The following is a 26,473-nucleotide window of genomic DNA, read 5'->3' as shown; positions in this document are numbered from 1 at the left end:
CTCCCCAGGGGTAGGGGGAGGAAGGTATAATAAAACCGATCAACAAAATAAGTCGAAGAAATAGACACTGTCATCTTAGAAGGCCTATTATCTCTTGATTTCAATATTCCTGTCTTCTTTGCCTTGAGTCTGTATACTTTAATATTTTCAAGATATACCCAAGAGTTACTGCCTATACCTTTGTCCCTAAGTCCCCATAACCTAAAATGCTTCGTTACAGCTAATCTCTGAAACAAACGTATAGCAAACTTCCAACTGAAAGCAATGTCTCCTTGAGGTCTACATCGGATCTGCTTATTATCTCTGCGTCACAACCAGCCAACAAGTGAAACAACAGATGCTTTGATTCCTGGTCAGTACTTCTGGCAGAAAAACCTATCTAGTTCACTAAACATCACGGATGGTCCTCTATCCCAGGAGAGGTTCTGTGCTTGTATATGTACATACTCTCTCTTTCCCTCTCTTCTAATTCTCTGATTTCCTATTGTTGAAAATAAGACTGTCTTCTGAATACCAGGTTCATTTTTTGTAGTTGTATGGTAAAGTCACATACTGAACACTCACTGTCTCCATCAACCTGAGCTACTTCAGACCAGCTTCACTTCAAATTATACTGTTTGGGTCCTTAATTAACATTATGTAAACCATCTCAATTAATATATTCAAAGTTTAATCTTATATTTAGGTCATCTCTTACTAGCAAATATCCAATTTTTATTCCATATTTGACTTCTATTTAAAAAAAATATTACCAAAGGTACCACAAGAAACGTCTTAAATCCTTCCTCTTTACACAGTTTCTAAAATCTACAACTTACTTTTTAAATACTTAATTATCAAATTAGAAACATTATACTCTAGGACAGACTACTTACAACAGCATTACGGTCACTACTTAGCATCTCCAAGCTTAAAATATGCAGACACCATTCTATGTGTGTACAGAACCACTTAAACTTTATAAGGTGACACATTCAATTTGTTCTATTTTCCTCTGATTCCAACTGGAGTTTTCCATAAAACTGAACATATTCTCTAGTTAACTGTGTTCCATTGTGCCATATGTACCATTAAGAAGTAATTATAAACCCACAAAACAGTGGTCTTGGGAGGATTTCAAGGTGATTTAGGATAACTCTAACCATGGGAAAAATTTGGGCAAAGATTAGTTTAGCAACTTTCTAAGCTATTGAAATGATACATCAGTAAAAAACATGATGAAATTCAAATCCCAATCTAAAATATAGTTGCATTCAAAATGTTCATGCACAAAAGAATTATTTAAAACTCAAACATCTCTGAAAAAAGTAACAGAGGCTAAATATGCTTATGAACTCATCTGCAAATATATCTAAAGGGATTTCTAGTTACTTAAGATCTTAAGAAATTTAACACTATTTCTATTTTGCTTCTACATATATGCTCTTTCCTTGATACAGAAATGACCCTAACATAACTCAGCTTCTCAAATGTAGTAGTTTTTGGCTCTCAGGTAAAATGAGAATAAGCCTTCCACACTAATTAAAAAAGGACAGTTAACATCAAGCACTAGACTACCATTTTAAAATCTATTTATAAATGTGTGTACACACACACACACACACACACACACACACACACACACACACACACAAAGGTGGAAAATAAGGAGTAGCCAGTAGGTAATCTTATGTGGCTAAAAAAATTTATGGGGAACTAAGAGAGAAAACCTGAGATCCCAAGAGTCTAAGGCAGAAGCAAACAGTTTCTCTGCAAGGGACTACACACTTAAGGCCTCTGTGGCTGCTACTAAACCGTCTTTATAGCATGAAAACAGTAACAAACATAAATAAATGACTTCAGCCAAACTCCAAATAATTTGTATGGAGCTGGAGGATAGTACAGCACTTAAGTGCACTGACTACTCTTCCAGAGGATACAGAGTTCCATTCCCAGCACCTACATGCAGCTCACAACTACCTGTAACTCTAGTTCCAGGAGACCCAACACCCTCTTCTGGCCTTTGAAGGCATCAGACATACATATAGTGAACAGAAAAAAATGTAAGCAAAATACCCATATACATAAATTAGAAATAATTTTTTTTAATCAAAGACTTTATTTATGGACACTAAAATTTGATTTCACATAATTTTCTAAGTCACAAAATTATGATTCTTTGACTTTAATAACCCTTGCTTTTTGAGAAAATGTCTGTGTAGCTCAGGGTAGCATAGAAGTATGTATTCCAGGCTGATCTCAAACTCATCATAATCCTCCTGCCTCAGCCTCCGAACTAAATCAAGGTTACCATGAGCCATCATGATCAGCTTTCATCAACTCATTGATAATGTTTAAAACAAACAACATCCCACCACACCCCCCCCCCCAAAAAAAACCCACTATTAGCTCATGGACTGAATAAAAAACAAAAAGAACAGGTGGCATGCCTGAATCTGTCCTTCAGACTAGGAGTTGCTGATCTTTGGCCTAATGAACAAGGAGAAAAGTGGGGGAGGCTAGAGAGCTATTCATGAACATTCTGGAGTTAATCGAAACAGTAAAGAAGGAGCCCCATGCGATATGTGTACATTACTGTCAGATCCAGCCAGACATAGTCGCATATTGCTGTCTTTAACATAAACATAAAAATGACTCCCAATAAATAATCATTGAGTCACAAACAAAATTAACTAACTCTCACATAAATGGTATACCAGTTAGAATTTTAAACAGATAAGTCATTTCTTCAGAAAGCATCCTAAAATTACAGTGATAGCTACATTAATCATTACCATTTTGTCCCTGAGTCTCTCTCCACGGATAAAAAAGTCCGCACAGCCATTCTCTTCCTGATGAGGGACTCTGAAGACAGTGACGCTGCTCAGTCCGCTCCCTCCGAGTGGTAGCCATCCGCCACTTGAGTCATCTCTGGTCATTACCACAGCTCGCACTTGTGCATAACTATTACTAAAACAGATACAAAGATCAGGAATTAGCTTTTCCATAAACAACAAGAAAGCCAATGTGTTGGTCTTGTTTAAGATGCCAAAGACCACAGTAATTACTATGTAGTAACTAGTATGTTTATTACTTACTTCCATAATAAGCCATAGGAAAAACCTAATTGAAAGGGGGAAATCCACAAACTGAAGGTTGTTCTTTATTTTGAAGGCTCAACTCATAATAAGACTACAGGACTCCTATTTCAATTCATCATTTGGTAGTCAGAGTATATCTGGATCACCCTGTACATGTGTGATCATAGACCCGAGACAGAATTTGTCACCTTGCCTCTATGTATTCATTTGATGCAACATTATAACAAGGACAAATTACTGCTGTATTTATTTAGCTCATTTAATTATTTCTAAGTTCCGAACTGTTCTGGAATATATTATAAACAAAACATTGAAATAAGCATCCTTAGATTTAGAAGTCCATTTTTAAAAATTTCTACCAATGAATGGAGAGCCTACATAATTTTTATAAATCACAGAGGGATATTCTGTTTATTCATCAATCAAACATACCTGTGGACACCTTTCATGTCTTCATTTTGCTAGATTCTACTCTTAAGAGACTAGTTCCATTTCATATTGCTGTCCCAAATTAACAATGATTTTTTACATAAAATCTAGGATATTCACTTAATGCATTAAATATCCTATACAACTGACATGTAGCCCTCAGTTTAAAAACTTTTACTATTAATAAACCATTTCTAAGTCTGCATAATAAATCATGCAGACATAGAAAAGTATACTGGATACAACTTGGATCTGTGGACAATTATAAATATAAGCTGAAGTTCTACACAACAGTTCTATACCTCTTAATGTATCTCTGCATGCTCTAAGCTGCTTCTTGTCATTCCTATGGTACTACACTTATCCAAAAGTCCTTCCTTTGCTTCTGTTGTTTCCATTATTTTTCTAATTTTTAAAAATTATAAACTCTAATTATAAATTTATTTATATTATTTCCCTCTTCCCTTGTTACTCCCTTCAACTCCTTCTGTGAAATCTTTGTTATTTCTTTTATTGAGGTAACTTCATACACAGTACCATGCATCCACTTTAAATACACAGGCACCACCAAAGTCTGCAGATGTGTACATATGCAGCTCAGTACAAGTGTTTGTGTCCCTGCAGAATGCATTGCTATCTAAAGGTGAGAGTATGCAGCAGTGGAGAATTTGGGTCAGGAAGGCAAACACTCATGATTGGGATGATCAACCTTAAAGTCTTAAAAGCTACCTCATTCTTTCTCCCATGTGATGACATAGCTAAAAGACGGTCACCTATGGTCCTGAAAGTGAACCCAAACAGACAACTTAATCTTCATGTTCTCATCCTCCAAAAGTGTAAAAAAGAAATATTTGTTGATGACAATCCATCACATCTATGCTTTATCTTGTAGATGCACAAATGGACTAAGATATGCAGAACAACCATGGAAATTTAAGACACTTCTGCCACACCAAAGAATCCCCTTTGCCTTTTGTTTTTATTTATAACATGCAGACAGTTTGGCCCATGCTAAGTTTTCATATAAACTGAAGCAAGTAGTATTACTATCATTATACTTTAACTCACTACACTGGTTTAGTGTATCAGAGTAAATTTGACTAAGTAGTCCCCTAGTTGAATCATTATTGATTTTTTTTCTTACACTGAGAGAAATCTGAATCATTCCAGTTTGTAAGCCATGGTCAAGTTCATATATAGATCTCTTTTTCTATAATCCTGTTTTTGAGACAGGGTCTCATACAACCCAGGCTGGTGTAGAACTCACTATGTAGCTGACAAGGACCTATACAAGTCTGTTATTAGCAATGCTTTCATTTCTCTTAATTACCTAGAAATGCAATTATTAGGTTACAAGGCAGTTGCATGTTTAACCATATAAAAAGTTAGTAAATTGTTTTCCAAAGTAGTTGTAATTATACATTTTGTCAAAAATGACAGCTTGTGTTCCACATCCCTACTAATATATGGGGTTTTCAATATTTTAAATATTACTGTATTGTGTACATTATAGTGCTATTTGTCAACTATTCTTGTTTTTTAGAAGATTAATGAGAGCTAGTAGCATCATTTCATTTGGCCACGTGCTTATCTTTTAAGTCTTTTCATCTCTCTCTCTTTGTTTAAAGACAAGGTCTCATTGTGTAGCCCTGACTAGCCTGGAATAAGCTATGTGGAGCAAGCTGGCCTCAGATTCACAGAGATCCACCTGCCTCTGCCTACTGAGTGCCAAGATTAAAATTATGTACCACCATGCCCAGCTTGCTCATTTTAAAATTAATTTTTAGAAGCTTTTTACATATTCTGGACACAAGTCTTTTGACAAAGAATATTACACTGCCCAGTACTGTGATTAAGAGTGAGGATTTCGTTGACCATGATGGAACACACCTTTAAGCCTAGTACTCAGGAGGCAGAGGCAGACAGAACTTTGTATGATGGAAGCTGGCCCCATCTAGTCATCGTAGCAAGTTCCATGTCAGCCAAGGCTACATAGTAAGACTGTCTAAAAAGAAAAAAGGAGGAAGAGGAGGAGGAGAAGGAGGGGGAGGGGAGGGGGGAGAAGGAGGAAAAAGAAACGTGTAGATTCTAGTCAAACGTCCATAAGTTGGATCTAGGTTTGGCTAAATACCAGGTCTGCAACCTTTGGAAAAATACCAAAGCTTCTGTGCCTAATCTTTAAAGAAACAGCACCTATCTTTATTACAAGTAAACAGTGCCCAACACATAGTAAATGCTGTATTTAAGTAGATGACAAAAAAACATTAAACTAAAGTTGCCATTCTGGTTATCCAAAGCCAGACAGTGATGACTTTCTATCGCTAGTCAACATTAAGTATACAGAAGCTCTGATGGCACTGGCTTTACAGGGAACCACTCGGTGTCTACACTTTTTAGTACTTAGCTCTTTAGTCTCTTGCCAATCTTCCCTTAGAACTGCTCAGAGACATAGGAGCACAAAGGCTGCATTATTAACAGCTTCTCGAGGCTAGATTCTTTAAGGTACATGAAGGAGTTCTTAAAGGATTTTCTTCATTCTTGTTTTTAATGTAAAACCAATACGGTACCAAAACTTCTGATCTCTGCTCTCTATTTGAACAACTGTTTGAAAGTATTCATTCACATAAAGAAGAAGAATTAGCTACTACAGTGTAACACAAGACTGAGCAATTTCTAAGTGAACAAAGACTTATTTTCCATAGATCTGGAGACTAGAAAATCCTGGATCAAGAAACAGGAAACTTTTTTTTGTCTCCTTACAGTTCAGTTCTTTTGCTCCAAGATGTTGCCTTAAACTCTGTGATCTCCAGAAAATAACACTGGCCCTAAAAACTTCTATATTAAAGGCTTGGTGTTCAGCTGATACCATTCTTAGGAGCTGAAACTTTCTAAGTGGGACTAACTGGAGGAAGTATGTCATAGGAGCACAGTTTCAGAGGACACACTGAGATCCTTGTTCCTTTCCTCTTTCTGCTTCCTGGCTCACTAGGAGTTAAGCAGCTGTTAGATGGTGAGTTCTCTGGCATATGATCTACTCTATCACAGACTCAAAGTACCTAGGCCAAGTGATCAGCTACTGAGATCTCTGAAACTATGCCAAAGTAAGATGTCTTCCTTTAAAGCTTGTTTTCTCATGTAGTTTTCAAAGCAATGGAAAGATTACTAGCATAGACAGAAAAGTTAACTGGTTGGTACTTGGAAATAGTAGGAGCTCCTAGTCACCCAGTCATCTCTCAGCCTCACACCCCACACACATCTGTAATGAACCGTAAAGCTCTTTAACCATGTATGTATTTTCTTTTCTAGAGACAGCATAGTTTTAACCACAACTTTTCAATTAATGTACGAACCATGGCTACACAAAACAGAATTTCCTGTACTACTCTAGCTTCTCCCAGGTCTAGCTCGGAAGTATTTCTCATCTAGCCTATCTGTAGTTATGCTTTGGCTAATTGTCTTAACATCTGTAAAATAAATTCTTTTCCTAGTTTTTCTTTCCTCTCTGCCTCTGACTCTAACTCTTCTACAATATACCAACTGACACACAACTTTATGTGAGCTTACTAAAAGGTTTACCTAAGTTTCTGGCCTCCAAGCAACAATATAACAAATTTCTATTGCCTTAAAGACACTGGTTCTCTGGTAATTTGTTCCAGCAGCAGCAGGAAATGAAAACAAAAGCATGAAGGAAAATCTTGAGGATATGAGAGTAATCTGTATACAGGAGAGGAAAATAACAATTTTCCTACAGTAAATGATAATTAACTACTCTTCTTACCCACAAATCGAAACCTTCTAGAATTCTATAAGTTGTATTCAGTACAAGAATTAGCTCTGTGTGTGTGTGTGTGTGTGTGTGTGTGTGTGTGTGTTCCCCTGATGTATGCTTACAATGGCAAATGGCAAAGTATTTTTGTGTTTTCTTTTTTACTTTTCATTATGGCATATTTCAGGCACACATTTGCCATTCAAATATTAAGGCAGACACTAAGAGAACCACACATTCACTTAACTAGGGAACATTACTTTTATGTCATGTACATAAACAAAATAGGAAACTATGTTCCTTTTTCTGTAGAGGCTTCACACCTCTCCAGTAAAGACTTAACAAATAGAAATTACTAATATCCCTTTATTTGGGATGGGGGTAAGACAAGATCTCATATGTAGCCCAGGTTTCTCTCAAACTTGAGGCCTTCTCCCTCAGTTCCTGGGTGCTGGGGTTACAGGCAAGTACCACCACATTTGACTTAACAGTCAATAATTAAGCCTTGTATATATGCTCAAGATTATTACTTGCTACTGCAATAACAGAATGTAAAATGCAGTAACATTGGAGGGAGACTGACTTGTGTTTCAACTTTCTCAAAACCTTGCTGTACTAATCCCAAAGAAGGTAGTTACTTTCCCACTTGAATAAGAAAATTAAAGACTGAGTATAATTAGAAAATTCCAAGTCCAAATTACTCTTCTGCACTAGTAAGTTTAAAAGTAGAAGAAACAATTCCCATATAGTAACCATCAATCCAAAGTACCAAATGGCATTATGTTCAATACCAAGTCAGGCCTCCTGGCTTTCCAATATGGTAGTGAAATCACAGGCCTACGAGGGAATTTCCTGTTGTTTTGCCCTAAGGATTCACAGACAAACTACCTTCTAAATATCTGGGTTTATACACATAGACTAATGCAGGTCTTGGCCTTGGTCAGAGAAGTCTCTTTCTGAAGTAGATGAGTATTTAAAGTAGGGACCCATAATTGCTGAGAATCGGTGAATGCTGAATACTCATTCCAAATGGTATATGTATGTCATGTCCACTGAAGTCCAGGAAATAGAGCAAAGAACAGCTGGAATGACTATGGGAAGTGAAAAATGGGGGGGGGGAGGTAAAAGGGGCTTTATGGAGACAATCATGTACACAGAGTAGCAGTAACTTCCCTCTCAGGGAAAGGGAATCAATCACTCTGAGCAAGGAAAGACCAGAGGAGAGTGGAAGAATATAGAGACACGAGTGTAGGAAGGGGTCAGAGGAGAGTCAGCAAAGAAAGAGAGGGAAGATAGAGGACAGTGGAGTGTGAATGAATGTAATCATAGCGTATTGTATATAAGCATGATACTAATTTTCTCAAAAAGCAGAATGAGTAACAGGTACTAAAGAGAATTCAAATAACATACGATGTTTATATGCATATATCTATATGTTCTATATGCCTGTGTGTTCTAGTATGGTTTCTGTTGCTGTGAGAAAACACTGACCAAAAGAAACTTGGGGTAGGAAAGGGTTTATTTGGCTTATAGATTATAATCTGCCATGAAAGGAAGTCAAGGCAAAAACTCAAGGCAGGAACCTGGAGGCAGGAATGAAGCAGAGACCATGAGGGAAGCTGCTGCTTATACAACCCAGGACTAATCTGCCCAGGGTTGTACCACCCATGATGAGCTTGACCCTCCCACTTCAATTATGAATCAAGAAAATGCCCCACAACCATGTCCACAGGCCAATTTTATAGGGACAATTGAGATACCCTCTTCCCAGGTAACTAGTTTACTCCCTATATTTTCTTCAATCAGATTCAGGGTATCTGGCCTTGTGTTGAGGTCCTTGACGCCATCTGGAGATGAATTTTGTGCAAGGTGATAAATATGGATCTATTTACATTCTTCACACATTCTATACATCTAGTTTGACCAGCATCATTTGTTGAAGATGCTGTCTTCTGTACAGTGTATATTTCTGGCTTCTTTGTTTGACCAATGGAACTGAATTGAAGACCCAAATCTAATTTTTTAACTGTTTCTACATCCTAATTTTTAAAACTACATTTTGAAGCAAAAACATCTAAAGTTTTAAAGCAATGCCACCAGTTAAATATAACCTTGGGCTCTCCCTATCTCGTTTTCCTGGTCTGTAGAGTAGGGTAATGCCTATTATCACAGTATTGTGAGAAATAAATGAAGATACAATGTGAAATGCTTAGCACTGTGTGTGCTCATACTCATGTGGCTAGTAAATCTTATAATGATGTGATTAAATTAACTTTCTATGTTAATAATGAGCATTCTGGAAATGTCTCTTTTTGTATTCACTATGGTTTTATGGAAGAAACCCAGGAGGTAGTGTCCTTCTCAAAATTTAAGATTATTAACTATAGCTAAGAATCAATAATTAATTTTCTAAATCTGCCACAAATTGTTTACTTTATAGAATGGAAACACATCTAACCAAGTCAGGCATCTGCAAAGTCCTCAAAGAGGAGAACTCAATTTTTTTAATCTGAAGAATGAACAGAAGTATTGAATTACCTTTTTAGAATGAACTAAACTTCTGACTGACAATATCATCAACTTTCCAGAGTACATAGTTAAAAACTATGACAGCTGGCATGTGATGTCCATAATCTCAAATCTGAAGAATACAGCAGAGCAATTGTAATCTCAATACCAATCTGGGCTACATAATAAGATCCTGTCTTTAAAAAAAAAAAGACCAAAAAACAGAATGAGAACCATGGGAGATGGTTGAGTCCATAGAGCACGCACCACAAAAGAATGACTTGAGTTTGCATGTCTAGCACCCATGTAAAAAGCCTGGCACAACAGGGCACCTGTAATCCTAGCACTGTGGAGATGAAAAAAGGAGGATCCCTATGGTTTGATGACTAGCCAGGCTAGCTGGATGAGTCGGCTCCAGACTCAGGAAGAGACTGTCTCATAAAATAAGGTGGAAAGCAATTAAGGAGAACAATGGACACTGATCTCTGGCTGCATATCTAGCATTCTCAAGACCCTATGTTGATCCAGCATGGAGAAATGATGAGAGGGAGAGTGAAAGAGGGGGGTAAAGAGATGCCAACATTAATACTAAAATTCAGGGTGAAATAAAAACATTATACAACAGTACAGTATGTCTACACAACAAACCACCACAAACAAGGTGATAAACAAGGTAACAAAAAGTAAGCAGCAAACTGATGGTAGCAAAATATCACACACACTTTACTGTTACTACTGATATAAAAAAGTTGCCAACTAAGTAGTTTAAAAAGACAACACACATTTATACAGCTCTGTGATTTGGAAGTTCATAGTTTCACTGGGTAAAAGCCAAGGCATTAGCAATGCTGCAATCCTTTCGAGAGGCTCCAGGAGAGAAGTAGCTCCTAGAGGCTGGTAGCATTCTTCAGCTTATGGCCCCTTCTCTCCTGTATGAATCTTCCTGAAGTCACTTCTCTCTGATCACCATCCCACAGTTGGGAAAGCTTACCACTTTTAGAAACCTATGGGATTAGGCTGAGCCCATTTAGGTAACCCCAAACAAGCTCTCCACAGCAATGCTAACTGCAGTCACACTTTCAAGGCTGCAAGCATATTTAAGAGTTTCGGGTTTAGGGAAAGAGCCTTTTTGAGGCAGGGGAGAAATGAAAGATACATTATTTGTTCTCTTTGCCACAAATAACACAAGCAAGCAAGCAAGCAAACAAGCAAAAGGCACTCCTCTTAAAAACTCCAAAACTCTATAATAGTATGAAATTTTCAAGAAACAAATTTAACTTAAAAACGTGACAAGAAAAAGAAAAGGCAACTCCAAAAATCAGTAAACAAGGAAGATAACTCAAAGTTTGTGAATAACACCCACAGGCCATTAAATAAAAAAGAATCCTAGTTATAATTAAAAGAATGCAGATTAGAGATGACCAAATATCAAGACGTTCACTAGCTCAAGAGACAGTGAGAATATGAAAATATAAATTAGTATGGTAGATTTTAAAGATAATTTATGAATATCCATCAAACTTTAAAATGTGAACATTCTCTCACTCAGCAATTCAGCTGCTCCCTTCTTCCATAATGTCCAAACCTACTACTCCCTACATAATGCAAGTAAGTACCCTCTGTCAACCTGGAAGGACTGATGGCTCTGTTCCCACCTATTCACTACTTATAATATCCTGTATCTCACTCACTTGCTCAACATGGCTTGGTATTGCAGTCTTTTCCACACTCCTTTCTAGAACACACAACATGTACTCCTTCTAAAGGTGCTATGCATATCTCATGAAACAAAGCAGCTGTTCTATGGAAATTGAAGGGGCAGCTCAAACAGTGTCTTGCCTAAAGAAAGGCTGATGCTCTCCTGTGGGATATGTAAAACGTAGACATTTCCTAAGAGAGAAGCTAGGAAGAGACAAGCAGGAGAGATTATTTTGCAAATGTTTCCATTAATTGGGGTGTGAATCCAAGACTCAGATAATGGATATCTGATGGCTAGTGTAGTTAATAGACTTACTTAAAGCAAAAAGCAGACACTACTTCATTTTTCTAACACAGGTTAATATAGCTCTCTGAGAAATTCCTTTTTGCCAGCTAAGAAAAAGGCATGCAAGTCTATTCTCATTTCTGTTTCTAGTAAAAATTATATTGCTCAGTCATTATTACTTGGTATTATCTGTGTTACCAAAGACATTAATGACAACTGTGGGTTCATGGGTAGGATGAAATAATACTTTTCTAGCTATGTGGGACAGCAGCAAGAGCATTTGGTGATAGATCACTGTTCAAGGAGATTTGTGATCATCCTGAGAAGGGAAGTCCTTTACTCTCAACAATGGAAGATGGCTTTTGCTAAGAATGGAAGAGCAAAACCTGTTCCATTTAATTGCTAGGACTTCTGAAAACACTGTGAACCCTTCTAAGGTTCTGTGCATACAACTTCATTTAGCAAAGATGAAAAGCACTTACTTTTCCAACTTCATCTAGGGGCAAATACTTAGCTATATGCATGCTGAGAGAGCCCACATAACATCTTGGCATTTAATGGTAGGTAAGTGAAGTAGGCTGTAAGCTGCCAGCCTTAAGTCAAATTTGGGGATACAAAACAATATGGAGTCAGTGGCAGGGACCCAGATTCATCAACAGACTAACAAGGAAGAAAACTGAGTATGTTCACATAGAGTATTAAAAGACACCTTCTAAGTGTCCTAAATATGACCAACACCTGAAAGTCTTAGAAGTACCCCAGGCATTCAATAAATATCTGACTGAATAGGTGAAGATGAGAGTAACAAAGAACAGATAAATGAGACATTAAAATGGCTAAAATGCTTCTTATAAAAACCTTTCAAGAGTGACTCTGGTATGTGGACACTACAAGGTGACTTACTCAAAATGAGAATTCAGTCGGAATTTAGCACTCCTCAGTGGTGTGCACACAGAGTGACATAATGCCCCTAGAATTTTATCCACAGAAGGCAGTTTAGAGACTTCCTCTTAAGAGGCCACACTAGTCTGGAAATAGAAGCTGTGAGACTGTGGGACCTTTGAAATTTTAAACACTCCTTCCTCTTAATGCAATATAAATCGATTTAATTTTCACTGTCCAATAACAAACAAACAAACGAACAACAGAATTCAAGCTATATAACTAAAGAGAGCAGCACTGAAAATGGTGACTACATTACTCCAAACATAAACACCAACAGACTGAGTAAAATGTGCCCAGAATCAACTTTGTTAGAACTGTAGGTACAGTGACTAAGCAAACACCAAATCAAAGAGAAAAACAAAACAAAACAAAACCTACCAGCAAGGCTAACCTGAACTACATTAGTAAGTTCAAATAGCCTATGTCACTATGTCAATTGTGATGACTGCTCTGTAATTACATGAATATAAATTAATAGGTACAATACTGGAAATTTGTTTTAAAATGTAAGGGGAGGGGCTGGAGAGATGGTTCAGCAGTGCAGAACACTGGCTGTTTAAAGGAACTGGGTCTGCTTCCCAGAGCCCACATGGCAGCTCACAACCCTCTATAAATCCAGTACCAGGGGTACCAGGGGATCTGACACATTCTTCTGGTTTCTGCAGCACTGTACACATGAGGTACAGACACATACGCTAAAATAAAAATTTTTTAAAATCTTTAAATTTAAGGGGACAGTACGAGAAAGACAGCATTCTAATGCTTTTTTAGGAACTGAAGTACTCATAAACAAATAAATATTCTTGCCTTTGTTTTTTTTTTGTTCTGTAGAATGCTCTTTTCTCCTATATAAAAATTCACACACATTCTCACATGATGGTTGAGGCTATAAGACTTCTCGGTTATGAGCTTTAGGATTTAACTCTATCTTACAGGTTTTAGAATTCCTGTGATGTCATCTATCCACTCTTAATGGGCTGTTTCAGCTGAGCTAAATAATCAAAACACCATCAACCTAAACCAAGCAAGACTTCACAAAAAAGAGAAGAAGAACCTAGATGCTTGCTTTTTTATTTATTTATTAGTACTTTTAGCTCTTAAGTTAGTCTGGTGATGATGAAATGAGCTCCTGTAAACATAGGTAGGTAAAAGCTGAGTTCCACTGAGAAACCAAAATATCTGTTAGTAATCCCACAAACAGCTTCAAGTCATGACAAGGCAAGAATGTTAACTCTGGCTTTCCACCAAGCATAAGTCAGCCAGTCCTACCAGTCCCATGCTGTTCATCAACAGTCAAAATGTCACCTAATAACAGAGCCGACAGTCCAGACAGCCATAATTAAAGTCCACTCAAAGTCATTTTCCACAAAAAATGGATTTGCTTAACACTTTATCGCTATCTAGAAGGGAAGAGCCAGTAGATAAACAGGTACTTTCTTACAAATATACCTTATTTAAAGAAGTACTTCCTCGTGCAGTTCACTTTGTTAATATCAGTTTTCAGAATATATTTAATGATAACCTGTCCACGTATGATGCATTGATAAACATCAGTAGAAGTAACTAGTCAGTTCTCACACATAGATTTTTAAAAATTTTTAATATTCACTAATATTTATTTATTTATTTATTTGTGTGTGTGTGTCTTTGTGTAGCAGTTCCTGTACCACTGTGCATGCCTGGAGGTCAGAGGACACCCTACTGGGGTCAGTTCTCTCTTTCAACCACATAGGTCCAGGGATCAAATGATGTCACCAAGAATGGCACAAAGTGTCTTTACCCACTGAAAATTTTGCCAACCCCCTTTTTTTCTTATGGTGACTTATAAATCTGAAAAATCATTGCTTCTTTAAAAAAAAAAAGCCACTGGAAGAGGAAAAATAAGAAAAAAAAGATTGTAAAAAAAATACTATTGAAATAACAGCAAATATGTATCTTGGTCTAAAAATGGAGAGCAAACTAGAGAGTTCACAGATGTGACCAGCAGAGAGCCAACACCCGTTAAGTTTTGAGAATGGAAAGCAAGGATACACACTCCCCTGAATCAAACCTTCCAAGGATAGTCTGGTGGCTGATCTCGTTTCCAAAAGAAAAGAGATCCCTTTGAGTACTACAACACAATCTCTTCTGGCAGTATTCTCTGGCAGACTACAATAATAAAGTTTTTCTTGCAGTGAGATATCCTTAAATTAACTCTTCTATTTTTCCATATCTATATTAACACATAAGTGTACCTAAGTCAAAGGATAGCAAGTAAGTCTCAATATCTCAGTGGTAAGACATATGCCCACCAAGCCAGCAGTCCTAGGTTTCATTCCCCAGCACACATACACAACACACACACACATGCACGTACACACAAAAGAACTTTGAACTTCCTCTCAGATCCAATCAAGAAAATATATTTACATTTACACATACTCTACCAAAACACAAAAATAAATCATTTTATCTCATTCTTCAGCGTTCTGGGCTGCTGGATTCCTTTGGTGAAGAAGTTAGAGGACTCTCCTAACTCACTGATACACATGGAAGTACACAAGTATCCATGTACGGATACAGTATACAAATGCCAGCCAGACGTTTTACACATCCTCTGCAATTGAGGTTCTCAAGTATAGCAAAAATACTTCAAAGAAAAGGGACTTATTTGTAAAATACATTGAACTTCATTTTAAATTTGCCTCCAGCTAAGGGCTGTTCACTGACCACCACCTCATCAGTTTTAGGTTCATAAAATTCTTAAGAGTACCAACAAAGTGTCTCTTCTCAGTGTTCAAGATCTTGGAATTGAGTTCCACTGTTTAATTAATTTGTCTGTCTTGGTTTATTTGCTAATTCCCGAACCAAACACACCTAAAGGGTTAACCCTGACTTAATGAAAAGGTCGGAGAGTGAGGAGGGGATGACTCCCTGAAAAGGAAAGCACTCTCACAGATAAAGAGGCAAAGTGTGCCTGACAGACTAAAACTATAGATGGACACTGACACCATGGGCACTGACTTAATTAGAAATGTGGTGCAAGATATGTACATATGCACTATCCAAGCATGACCTGAAGAGTCTAAACAACAAGAAAAACGAATTCAACTGAATAGAAATTTTATCGGTAGATGGCCTTATATATTAAAAAATGAAATTATTCTAGGCTTCAATGCTGAAAAATACGATTAAAATCTAAGAATAATTACACTTAAAAAATAGACTCAAGAAAGCTTGGAATAACCAGAAAGCACAAACAGAAAGGCAGCTAGGAAGATGTTATTTGAATCCTGGTACTATTTTAATGGTGAGGCCTGGGAATACAGCAGTGTCTTTACAGACAGAGCGAGAAGGTAGAATTCTAACTCTATTCCTTTCAACAAAACTCAGGCAGAATAAGCATTAAAAGACAAAGGATGAGACAAAAACTACAGGAATCAGATATTCTCTAAGACTACAAACCTGTTAAGACTGAGCCCAGCAGGGTGAAGAGAAGTTGCTAGCCCAGAATAAGCAGTCAGCATGGTATTATGGTTTGGATCACAACTGTCTCCTAAAGGCCACGTACTATAGGGCTTGGTCACCAGCCTGGGGTGCTACTGAGAGATGGTGGAAACCCTCTCCTGTCCTACACCCTTCGTCCCAGGAATTGAGCAGCTTTGTTCCGTGACATGCTACTCTCATCACAGGTCCAAAGCAACAAAGCCAAGCAGCAACACGAAGGTGAGTGGCACATGCACTAAGGACGTCCACAGGTAGTAACAGGAAGCCTGAGTGACAGTGCCTAGTCACATAGCACTTGCTATTTTTTCAATTGGACAGTCAAATGCACTCAATTTTTTTAAATAAAATAATACATTAAGGCTCGCTTGTTAAAGGGCTTGCCACACAAGTAAGACCCAAGTTTGGGTCCCCAGAAGCCTGTAACTAGGTGGGCACAGCAGTTGTACACCTGTGATCCCAGCACTGGTGAAGCAGAAACAGGAGGCTCATTGGCCAGCCAATCTAGCTCAGTCACAGTGAGCTCCCAGTTCGCAAGACACACTGTCTCAAAAAAAAAAAAAAAGTGAAACTGACCACTGAATGTTGACCTCTGGTCACTCAACACATGTATGCGCATATACACACACACAAAAACCAATACATTAAATACCAAATACCCAAGATGAATAAGACACAGTTCCTATCCTCAAAGTACTCACATGAACTTTAATAATGTAAGGAGAATAATGTTCTGAGGTGTTTTATTCTGATGGAATTATTCTATGTATTTAATAGAGGCTCTGGAAGTAAACCTGTGAGAAAGATTGCAAGTCAGGCCAATTTTCTGAGAAATACTACTTTTAAAAATCAGTGATAGGAGTCATGATACACAATATAGGTGGGTAATTTAAAATGTAATTAAAGTCAAGACAATGGTTTTGTTTAAAATTCAGAAGTGAATCCTATGTTTAAGTATAATTTGAATGCAGAAGCAATAACGAACTGGCACAATAAATATGAAACACTTACTTCTTCAGTAACAGGGACTAATGAATTAGCTTATAAAATCCAGATTCTGGTATCTTTTGATCAATCCAAATCACTTTAGAGTCTGCTTTTTCAAAAGAACTAGTCGCTGTAAACATCTGAATTTTCTCGGTAGCCTACATACCTGTAACAGCGTCACAGGTCTTAACATGAACAAGAAACAGTAGCTGTGAGTTGGATAACACTTCAGTGCTGGAGGCTCCGACCATCTGATGCAACATTTCACTCCAGATGCTGCCTTGTAGGAACAGAGGCGCAGTACTGGGAAGGTTTCAAACTATTTAGAGAAGTTGGACATCTTGCTTATGTGAAAGCTCCTGGTTTCTTAAATGGTGGCTCACTTAAATGTGGAGGACCATTTGCACTCCACTTTCCAGTCTGTCTTAAGGTAGCGAGTAATGATTCTTCAGCACAGTAGAAATATACATGTTTCAGCCATTTTTACTTTGGCATTAACCTGGCTGTAAGTTTTTGTTTGTTTTGTTTTTTGTTTTTTCGAGACAAGGTCTGATACTGTAGCCCAGGCTGGTCTGGACCTCACTAAGTAGCCAAGCTGCCTCAAGACACAGCAACCTGACTCGGTCACATCATGTCCAGCTCAATTTCCTTTTCTAAACTACAGAACAATAAAAACTACATAAACCTAGCACACTTCAGAATCTATAGACAATGTAATGTAAACAAGAAGCTTATCACTCTATCCTAATGACTTAGCTAAATTTAACTCATTTCAGTGATAAATATCTAACCTTTCAATATTAAATCCAAAACTTAAAGACCCCAGCAAACTCATTAGAGGGTCTACCATCTTACTACTCCCAACGTCCCCTCACTGTATTTCAAACACACATCTTCTATTCCTTAACAGCTTTCTTCTACCCCAGTTGTCTCCACTTGATTACCCAGAAATATGTAATTGGATGCTTGCTTCTTCAGTATCAGCTGAGTCCTCCCCACAGTAACACTGACACCTCCTTGCCATCCTAATACTTATGACTGAGATAATCTAATTAATTTAAATATTTGTCCATCTCCTAGTAACAAGGCCAATAATTCACATAAAATGGGCCTTTCAACTGTATTTCACACAATATTATATGGGATAGTGATGTTCAATATGCAATCACTGAGAAAACTAAAAAAAGTAGAGAAGTCCTAACCTTCATCTCAGTTCATTAGCATGTTATGTCTATCAGTCTCTATGAAGATAGTAAAATATTTTGTGAAAGTTTTGTCCCAAGCAAAGAGAAAATTTCAATATGCAATATTGATCAGTAAGTGCTGTAATATTAATTCAACCTCCATTCCTAAAACAGCTGCTAGAGTGCAACATCTCCCCTTTTTTCGTAATTTATTTTTTAAATTTATTTTATGTGCATTGGTGTGAAGGTGTCAGATCCCCTGGAACTGGAGCTACAGACAATGTGAGCTGCCACATGAGTACTGAGAACTGAAACCAGGTCATCTAGAAGATCAGCCAGTGCACTTAACCATTGAGCCATCTCTCCAGCCTCAGGAACATCCTTTTTTAGGTTAACTTTTTTCTGTGACAGGGAAGCCTAAGATTCCAGAAGGACCTCTAATAATACAGGGAAGTTAAAGCAGGTACATTCATACACGCCAGTCAAAAGCCATTCAATATGGAAATGTCTCAATTGTGTCATTCAGAGAAAAATATCTCTGTTCTTAGAGACTCAGTCTTTCCAGGAACCAGGTGCTCTGTATCCAAGCAGCCAAAGGAAGAGTAGAATATTAACAAGAAGGAGCAAAGGATTCTCCTGGTAGAAGATTATCTTAGACAAAGACCACAAGGCAAGAAAATGTCTAAGGTGAGAAAACAATGCTGTAAGATACAAACAAACCAGTGGACACATGGTAAAAATAAGGCTGCTCTTTACTAAGAAAAACACTTTTTGAGCAGGGAAATGTAAAATCTACACTTAAAAAAGAAAAGCACTGTCTTGCAGATTAAAGTAAAAAGTGGGGAGGGAGCCAAGTGAATGAAACACAGCTGAGTAATATAAAATTAGTAAAATAACTGAAAAAAATGGGTTAGAAAAATCCAACAGCATAAAGGCATACTCTATGCTGCTCAGTGTGCTTCTGAAGCTTAAGTCTGTAAGTTGTACTTCTATGCATTTTTCAGTTGACTCTGATCTCTGCAGTAAAGGCTTGTCAGATATTCTAAACAAGAATTAATGGCATAATCACCTCCTCTACCCATCACCCCATGTGGCCTGTTCCAGGACGGCGTTATAATACATTTGCTGTACATGGTTGTTACATTCTGCTGTACCTCTCACATCAATGTTCTACGGCAGGAAACCTAAGATTTCAGAAGGACCTCTAACGACAGAAAGAGGTACAAGCAGGTACATTCTTATAAGGCAGGCAAAAAAAGGATAGTCCACTCCAGCAGCTGTCTTAAGACAGATATGTTGGCTGAGTTAATATTATAACACTGCACTGATTAATTTGTAAGCTCACAGACCCTCTTTTAAACTCAGAGTGTCTGGTAGAGAATAAACGCTAAACAAAAGTTTTAATTTTAATAGGGGAGTGCTTTCTTGAGTTTTTACTGTATACCTTACACATACACAGGGTAGGGGTGGCAGAACTTGCCTATCAGGCAGCAGGAGTAGAATAAAGATACAGTATTTAAAATACTGTAGTCCAGATGAAACAATGAGGTTCCTCAAAAAATAGCCCTTAATATACATGCATCATAGTGATCTAATGTGTTTATTATGTCACTGGTTCATAAATCCCATCCAAATGTTTGAATACATTTCTCATGCCAAGGGCTAATAATAATAATAACCTTTAAAACAAAACAACAAAAAAGATGAAGTGAAAACTGCAGAAATGTAGTCTGGAATATATAAATGTATTCAAAGTATCTAGTATGAGATTGCAATAAGGCATATCAGATCTGTGGAAAACAGAATGTATGTTCAGTAGTGTTAAAGTAAAAAGCAAGCTTTCTGGAGAAAGAGCTAAAATTAAAAGGTAATTATTATTAGAAATTTTCATAACTCAGAAGTTGGAAGCTGAAGGATCAGCTGAAGGTCAGCACCAGCAACAGAGTGAGTTTGAGGCCAGCCTGAGATACACAGACTTTTTCAAAAGAAAAAAAAAACAAGCAAATAGTATTAAAGACAAGCAGAGAAAAGGCAATTTACAAGATGAACATCACTGGTGTTCAACATCATAAGAAATCACTGAAGTAGAAATTATTTACAACTGAGATGACTTTTTCAACTACTGAAATATAATAACAGTATCAGTACAATCCATTCTTCTACACAGCTTATGAGAATGCAGGTACAGTTTGGCAACACCCCCCTTCCCAAAATACATTTAAAAACTATACATACATATACCCCTCAGAGCCAGAAACTTTACATCTAAAAATTAATTCCATAAAAACAGAGATATACTCAAGACTATGCATAAAGCTACGGATTGCAGTTTAATAAGGAAGGGAAGCAACTTACTAGAGGCTCATTAGCCAGAGACTAAAAGTAAATCTTGTGTAACTAAGTATTATTATGAGGCACACTGTATACAAGCTGACACAGTAAGTACGAGGAAGTAGACTTTGAAACAGCAGGAAACATCACGATCTCAGTTTGAGATAATTTCTACAAGTGGATTTGTTCCTAAGGAAGAGTCACAACATATCGTGGTGGTCAGAAGATACAGGGGTTACTTTTTTCTTCTTTCACAACAGCAAAAACAAGGAAACAAAATAATCTGAGCTCTAAAAATATTAAACTGTCCATTCGGCATTGAAGATTTCAGTAGCCTATTATGCTTGGGAAACTGGGTTCAAAACATGTTTAATTCTGACAATAATGCCCACTGACAAGACTGCATCTTGTGTAAGAGCCAGAGCAAGGATTCAAATCCCTGTCATCCTGGTTCTGCTCTGTGCCTTAATTAGATGTGCCTACAAAAGAGGCTTCATTTATGAAAGCAGTCTTTGGAGTGGATATTCTCTATTAGTTGCAGTTTTATTGATGTAAGTATAAGCACATAGCACCTATTGAAAAAAAATACAATTCCATAATCACGCCCCCAAACATTACAACCTCCAAACATGTGATTGTACTCCACAAACATTCATCTCCAAGTGTTTACCATTCACAGCTACCTTGAACTTCTCATTAACCTCTTAATGTTCAGCTACTCACAAGTTCATGGAATAGATGCTACAAGATCCTTTGTAACAAAGATCAAAATAGGCTTCAAATTAGCCTCATGATTCCCATACAAAGCAGCAAGAGAAATGTGGTTTAAGAGCAAGACGGTTTGACAGTGAAGCACTTAAACACAACCAAACCAAGGTTCTTACTCAGAAGGGCAAAGGAGTTTGGCGCGCGCAAGCATACACACACACACACACACACACACACACACACACACACACACAGGCATCACTAGGGGAAAAACACATTTAGTCTATCAACTTTTCATTTCTGAAGTTTTAATGAGTCAAAGATTACACTAAAGGCATACAGAACACACTTTCCAAAGCTACCAACGAACAGACACAGATAATTCATTCTGAGTATTTTCAGGACCCACTAATCAAACCATTCTATTTTTGCTTATCTGTTTTGTCAACAGCTTTTCTATCAAATAAAACTGGAGTAAATCAAGGATATTTTAAAAAAAACTGGAAAGAATCAAGGATGTTAATCATGACTTCTACATCTGAATAAGAAATTTTTAATACATTCCTTAGTTGTATTTACAGATTGTGTAGATTATGTTGTAAAGTATTATGACTGCAGTAATGCTAATGCCCACCAGATTATGACAATTCCAAAAAGGTCAAGTTGATTTCTTAAAATAAGTGAAAGCTTTTCTATCCACAGAAAAACACACACAAAAACTGTATGAGGTTTGAACCCAGGGCCCACATATGCTAGGCACGGCCTCTCTTTCTCCTGCCCCTGAGCAACATGAAGAACTAATGCTTGCTGCCTTATCAATGGATAAATGTTTCCTGCTCAAGTCTACAAACAAGAGGAATGGAATTTGGATCTCAGGCACCATGTAAATGCCAGGCGGATGTCGGGGCATATCTGTAATCATAGCACTTCAGAGGTGGTGACAGAATCCCTGGAACCAACTGGCTGGCTAGACTAACCTGACTAGCTGAATAGGTGAGTTTAGGGGTCAGCAAAAGACCCTGTCTCGGTAATAAAGTGGAGAGTGATCAAGGAAGACACTGGACACTTCAACCTCTAGGGCACATTTGAACTCCCCCCTCAAAAAAAAAAAAAATCAAAACCAAACAAACAAGCCTGTGGGCAATTTCTGTGGCACAAACCAAACCTACATGCTGTTCTGTCAGAAATAACTAATGGGGGTCAGTTCATTTTTTTCTCCATTTATAAATTTCAAGCTGCTTCTCTAAAGCTAAGCATTGTTTCTTTTTTATACACACATTTTCGGAGAGTGGAAAGGTGAAGAAACAGCAGCATATTAAGTATAGAGGGCTAAAAGCACGGACCCTAAGCAACTGTAAGGAACCTTAGAAGACCTAGACCTACTTGACACAAAGCCCAGCACTCCATTTTGAAAAAAATTCAGATGATCAATCTTCTCTCTATGAAACTATGACTTCTGACTTCCTAGGACAATCCATTCCACCCTCAGACAAACCACATCAGAAACTTAGCTTCTGGCTCTATACGCAGAACCAAAGTCTGCTCTCTTCCTTTAAACTTCCACCTGCTCAGTCTACTTTTACTCTCAGGAACTGAGTGTGATTCATTCCTACCATGTGAAAAAATCAGGAGATTCCTACTATCTGGAGCTAGTTCACAGACAAGTTTCCTCAAAGCTCCGTTTGATGAGTCCTACAACTTGTCTTCATCTACTCTACTTTCTGAATATCACAGGACACTAAATAGAGGCACAGGTAAATGCAAAAATGAAAATAAATTTAGTATTCTATGTTTGTGTATTGTATTTACACATTAATTGAAGATTCTAAGCCACATAAGTACACAGAAAATGAAATAATCACAATCATCACACCACCCACCTGTACTAAAGCACATGCTTAAGAAAATGGCATAGTAAACAAAACATTTTCAAGTGTCTCCAACACGTACATGCATAAGACAAAAATCTAACAATATTCAACACACAGCCTTACTCAGAGCAAGCATGTAAATGGTTTTAGAATTGCAATGGCTATTTTTGGATTTGAAAAAACTATATACATTTTAATATATTTTAACTAGGCTGTGTCCAGAAAAGGCAAAACCCAAAATTATTATTAAAGCAAATGAGAAGTTCGGAGTGGTGGCGCATGCTTTTCGTCTTAGTACTTGGGAGACAAAGACAGACAAATCTCCTGTGAGTTCAAGACCAGTCTGGTCTATACAGTAAATTCCAGGACATTCAGGGTATGTAAAGAGACTATGTCTCAAAAAAAAAAAAAAGAAAAAGAAAAGAAAAAGAAAAAGAAAGAAAGAAAGGAAAAGAAAATACAGGAAAATAGGTAAATGTAAGGAAGGAATATCAATATCTAAGTGCTTAAGTAGAACAAACCCTGCCTTAGAATAGGAGTCTAAGTTCATAGCCCAACTCTTATTACAACTTTATCTGGATTTTCTGAGAAATATCTTCAATTTCAGCTTAGTTTTCTCCATCTGTAGTGTAGGCTAAATAATAAATACTATGGACTTACTCCAAAGCCAATGAGCACGGCTGGGAAATTGTTAAATACAATTCTCCAATAAAAAGAACCAGTGCTCCTTAGAAAAATAGTGACTCCAAAGCGAGGACAAGGAAAACATGCACCGAGCCTGTACATTTGTGATACCGGAAAGCAAGGATCCAAAAAATGAAGAGTTATCAAAGGGACAGAGAACCCAACACGCTAGTGCTTCCCAATGGCCAAGTCCAGGGACACTGAGCATAAAAATGCTGATAATGGGCCAAAGGTCATACTAATATAAGTATGCATATTAACGAGAAGGGAAGCCCTTCTACCATATACCAAATTATTAAAAAAGAGAAACCATGGTCATAGAAAAATCATTTGGCAAACATCACAGTAATTACTGTAGATAAGAATTATCAACAAATGAAAAAGTAGTGAATATATGCAAGAAAACTATTTTCCAGGCCTCAAAAATCTCTCCAAAAGCTGGTTATTACAAAAAGAACGTAACAGTTAAGAAACCTGGCAAACATCTTAGCCAAATGTTCAGTTCGTCTCACCAACCTCCTGATGAATACAGTCCTACCACTTTCTAACATGGTACTGGTGCACACCTTGAGTTGAGGAACATCCTGCAAATACCTGCCCAGTACTCTTCAGGCAGTGTCAAAACCATAAAAAGAGAAATCAAAGAGCTGCTTCAGATCACAGGAGACTAAGCAGAAGTAACAACTTATTGCAACATACAATCATGAATTAGGGCAACTGGTGAAACTTAAAATAGTATTGATAGATACTAGCAGTGTCAGTAGACAATATTGTCTATGTGTTAACTGTTTCATTTGGCTATGCAAGATACTAACATTTTGGGATACTAACTGAAGATATGTGTATATTCTTTGTAAACCGATCCCTACTTTTCGAGGTCTAATATGTTTCAAGAGATACTATTTCTCTAACCTTACCAAACTGCTTTGAGATTATGGCAAAAAAAAAAAGTGTTAGCAGATCTCAGCACCTGTTTCTGATTCTGATGCTCCAAGAAGCAGACACTTGCTCTTTGTAATCATGCAAATACACCCTTAAGTCTAAAGGAACAACCTGAACTGTCAACTGTAGAATTCTAGGCTTAAACCAAGGGCATCGAAGAATATTTGGGTTCCTTCTTTAAAGAGGGAAAAAATTTTTTTAAAAGAATTAGCTTTGTCAGTGGACATAAGATACTGAAGTATACAACTTTTAGAAGCAAAACAGCAGTATGAGTAGCTATAATTAACCAACAAATGCCACCTATCTTCCAACAGTCTCCCCAAGACAACGCTTGAGAATATGTAGGTAGACAAGTGAAGTAATGACAGATGAGTATACTTACCTCACCTCTTCACTGCTTCTACCTTCACCTTTTACCCATAAAGTCTTCAGTTTTCAGAATAACTGAATGGAAAGGGAGAACTAAATACAGTTCAGTCTGCTCATGGTCAATTAGAGGAGTATGCAACTCCAAACCTGTTTTTCACCTCAAATAACCTTTTGTCTTCTGATCAGAAAACAAAGCTTCTCGGAACATAACTTTGAGAGCAGCACATCTCTCACTCTTACATTAAATGCTGGCCCAACTGTGCTAATTGTCATATATTAACAATTATAAATTAATTCATTTCAAAGCTCTTTCTAGTGAAGGAGTACCAGACAGTATATACATATATTATATATATATATATAATATATATATATATATATATATATATCACTCATAAAAAGTTTCACCCACAACATACAAAATATAAAGGTACAAAAAGACTACTTCCACAGTATTCATTTGCTCTTTTCCTCCAAGCTGTAACCAACACTTAAGCTTTTAACTTTTTAAGTAAGACAAAATTTACCCTGCCATATGAACTTTAAGATGTATCAGTCATCAAGATTGTAGTTACATATCATAAGACTTCTGTTGTGTGATATTCTCATCTACAGAATATGGCATTAATGTTTTAATAACATAAGGTTCATTTTTTTTTTTAATGACCATGAGACATGTCTGCTCCTGGCAGCACCAATCTACGTCAGAGAAGATGATGAGCATCAAAGAAACTCCATATTGAGGTTACTTTCTTTGTGGCAAAAGTTAGCCACTGGGCGAGAAACTGTCCTTGCCTCGACTGCTGACAGCTGCTGTCCAAACTGGACAAGCAGGACACAAATGGAAGTGACTGCCAAACTTTACCAAGACAAGGCAGGACAGTCCTTCAAAACTGCTGCTTCACAGAAAAGTCTGTCAGATATTCTAGGCCTGTAGGCTGAAGATGGATGCCCCAATGTTAGAGGAACCTTTTATGACTGTCCAGGCACCTGGCTGTTTCTGTCATTCCTTAGTTTTGGAAGTTGTTTGCTCTACACTTCCTATTTACTCAGGTAATATTTTCTTCTCAGGACTCTAGAGTTGAAGTCTAGATAGTTATAGTTAGACCTTTCCTTGTTATCATATTCAAAAAAAGAAACTCACAGAAGAGGTGTAAAGTACCTAAGGTTAAGAGACATTAAAAAAAATAGTTTGGGGTTGG

At 37.3% G+C, this 26,473-nt stretch overlaps 1 protein-coding gene across 1 annotated transcript in view; it reads right to left on the bottom strand.

Annotated features, from left to right (window-relative positions):
* The window catches only part of Spred1 (sprouty related EVH1 domain containing 1), a 79,802-nt gene that overhangs the window by 38,058 nt on the left and 15,271 nt on the right, over positions 1–26,473 (bottom strand). Inside the window, exon 2 of the mRNA XM_059261121.1 lies at positions 2,775–2,949. Coding sequence (XP_059117104.1) covers positions 2,775–2,949 — 175 coding nt within the window. The remainder of the gene's footprint in view (positions 1–2,774; positions 2,950–26,473) is intronic.

The sequence above is a fragment of the Peromyscus eremicus genome, chromosome 4 (genome assembly GCF_949786415.1).
Source record: "Peromyscus eremicus chromosome 4, PerEre_H2_v1, whole genome shotgun sequence".
In the NCBI taxonomy this organism is placed as follows: Eukaryota; Metazoa; Chordata; class Mammalia; order Rodentia; family Cricetidae; genus Peromyscus; species Peromyscus eremicus.
The sequence above is the reverse complement of the archived record's forward strand: the minus strand, read 5'-3'. Positions and strand labels throughout refer to the sequence as shown.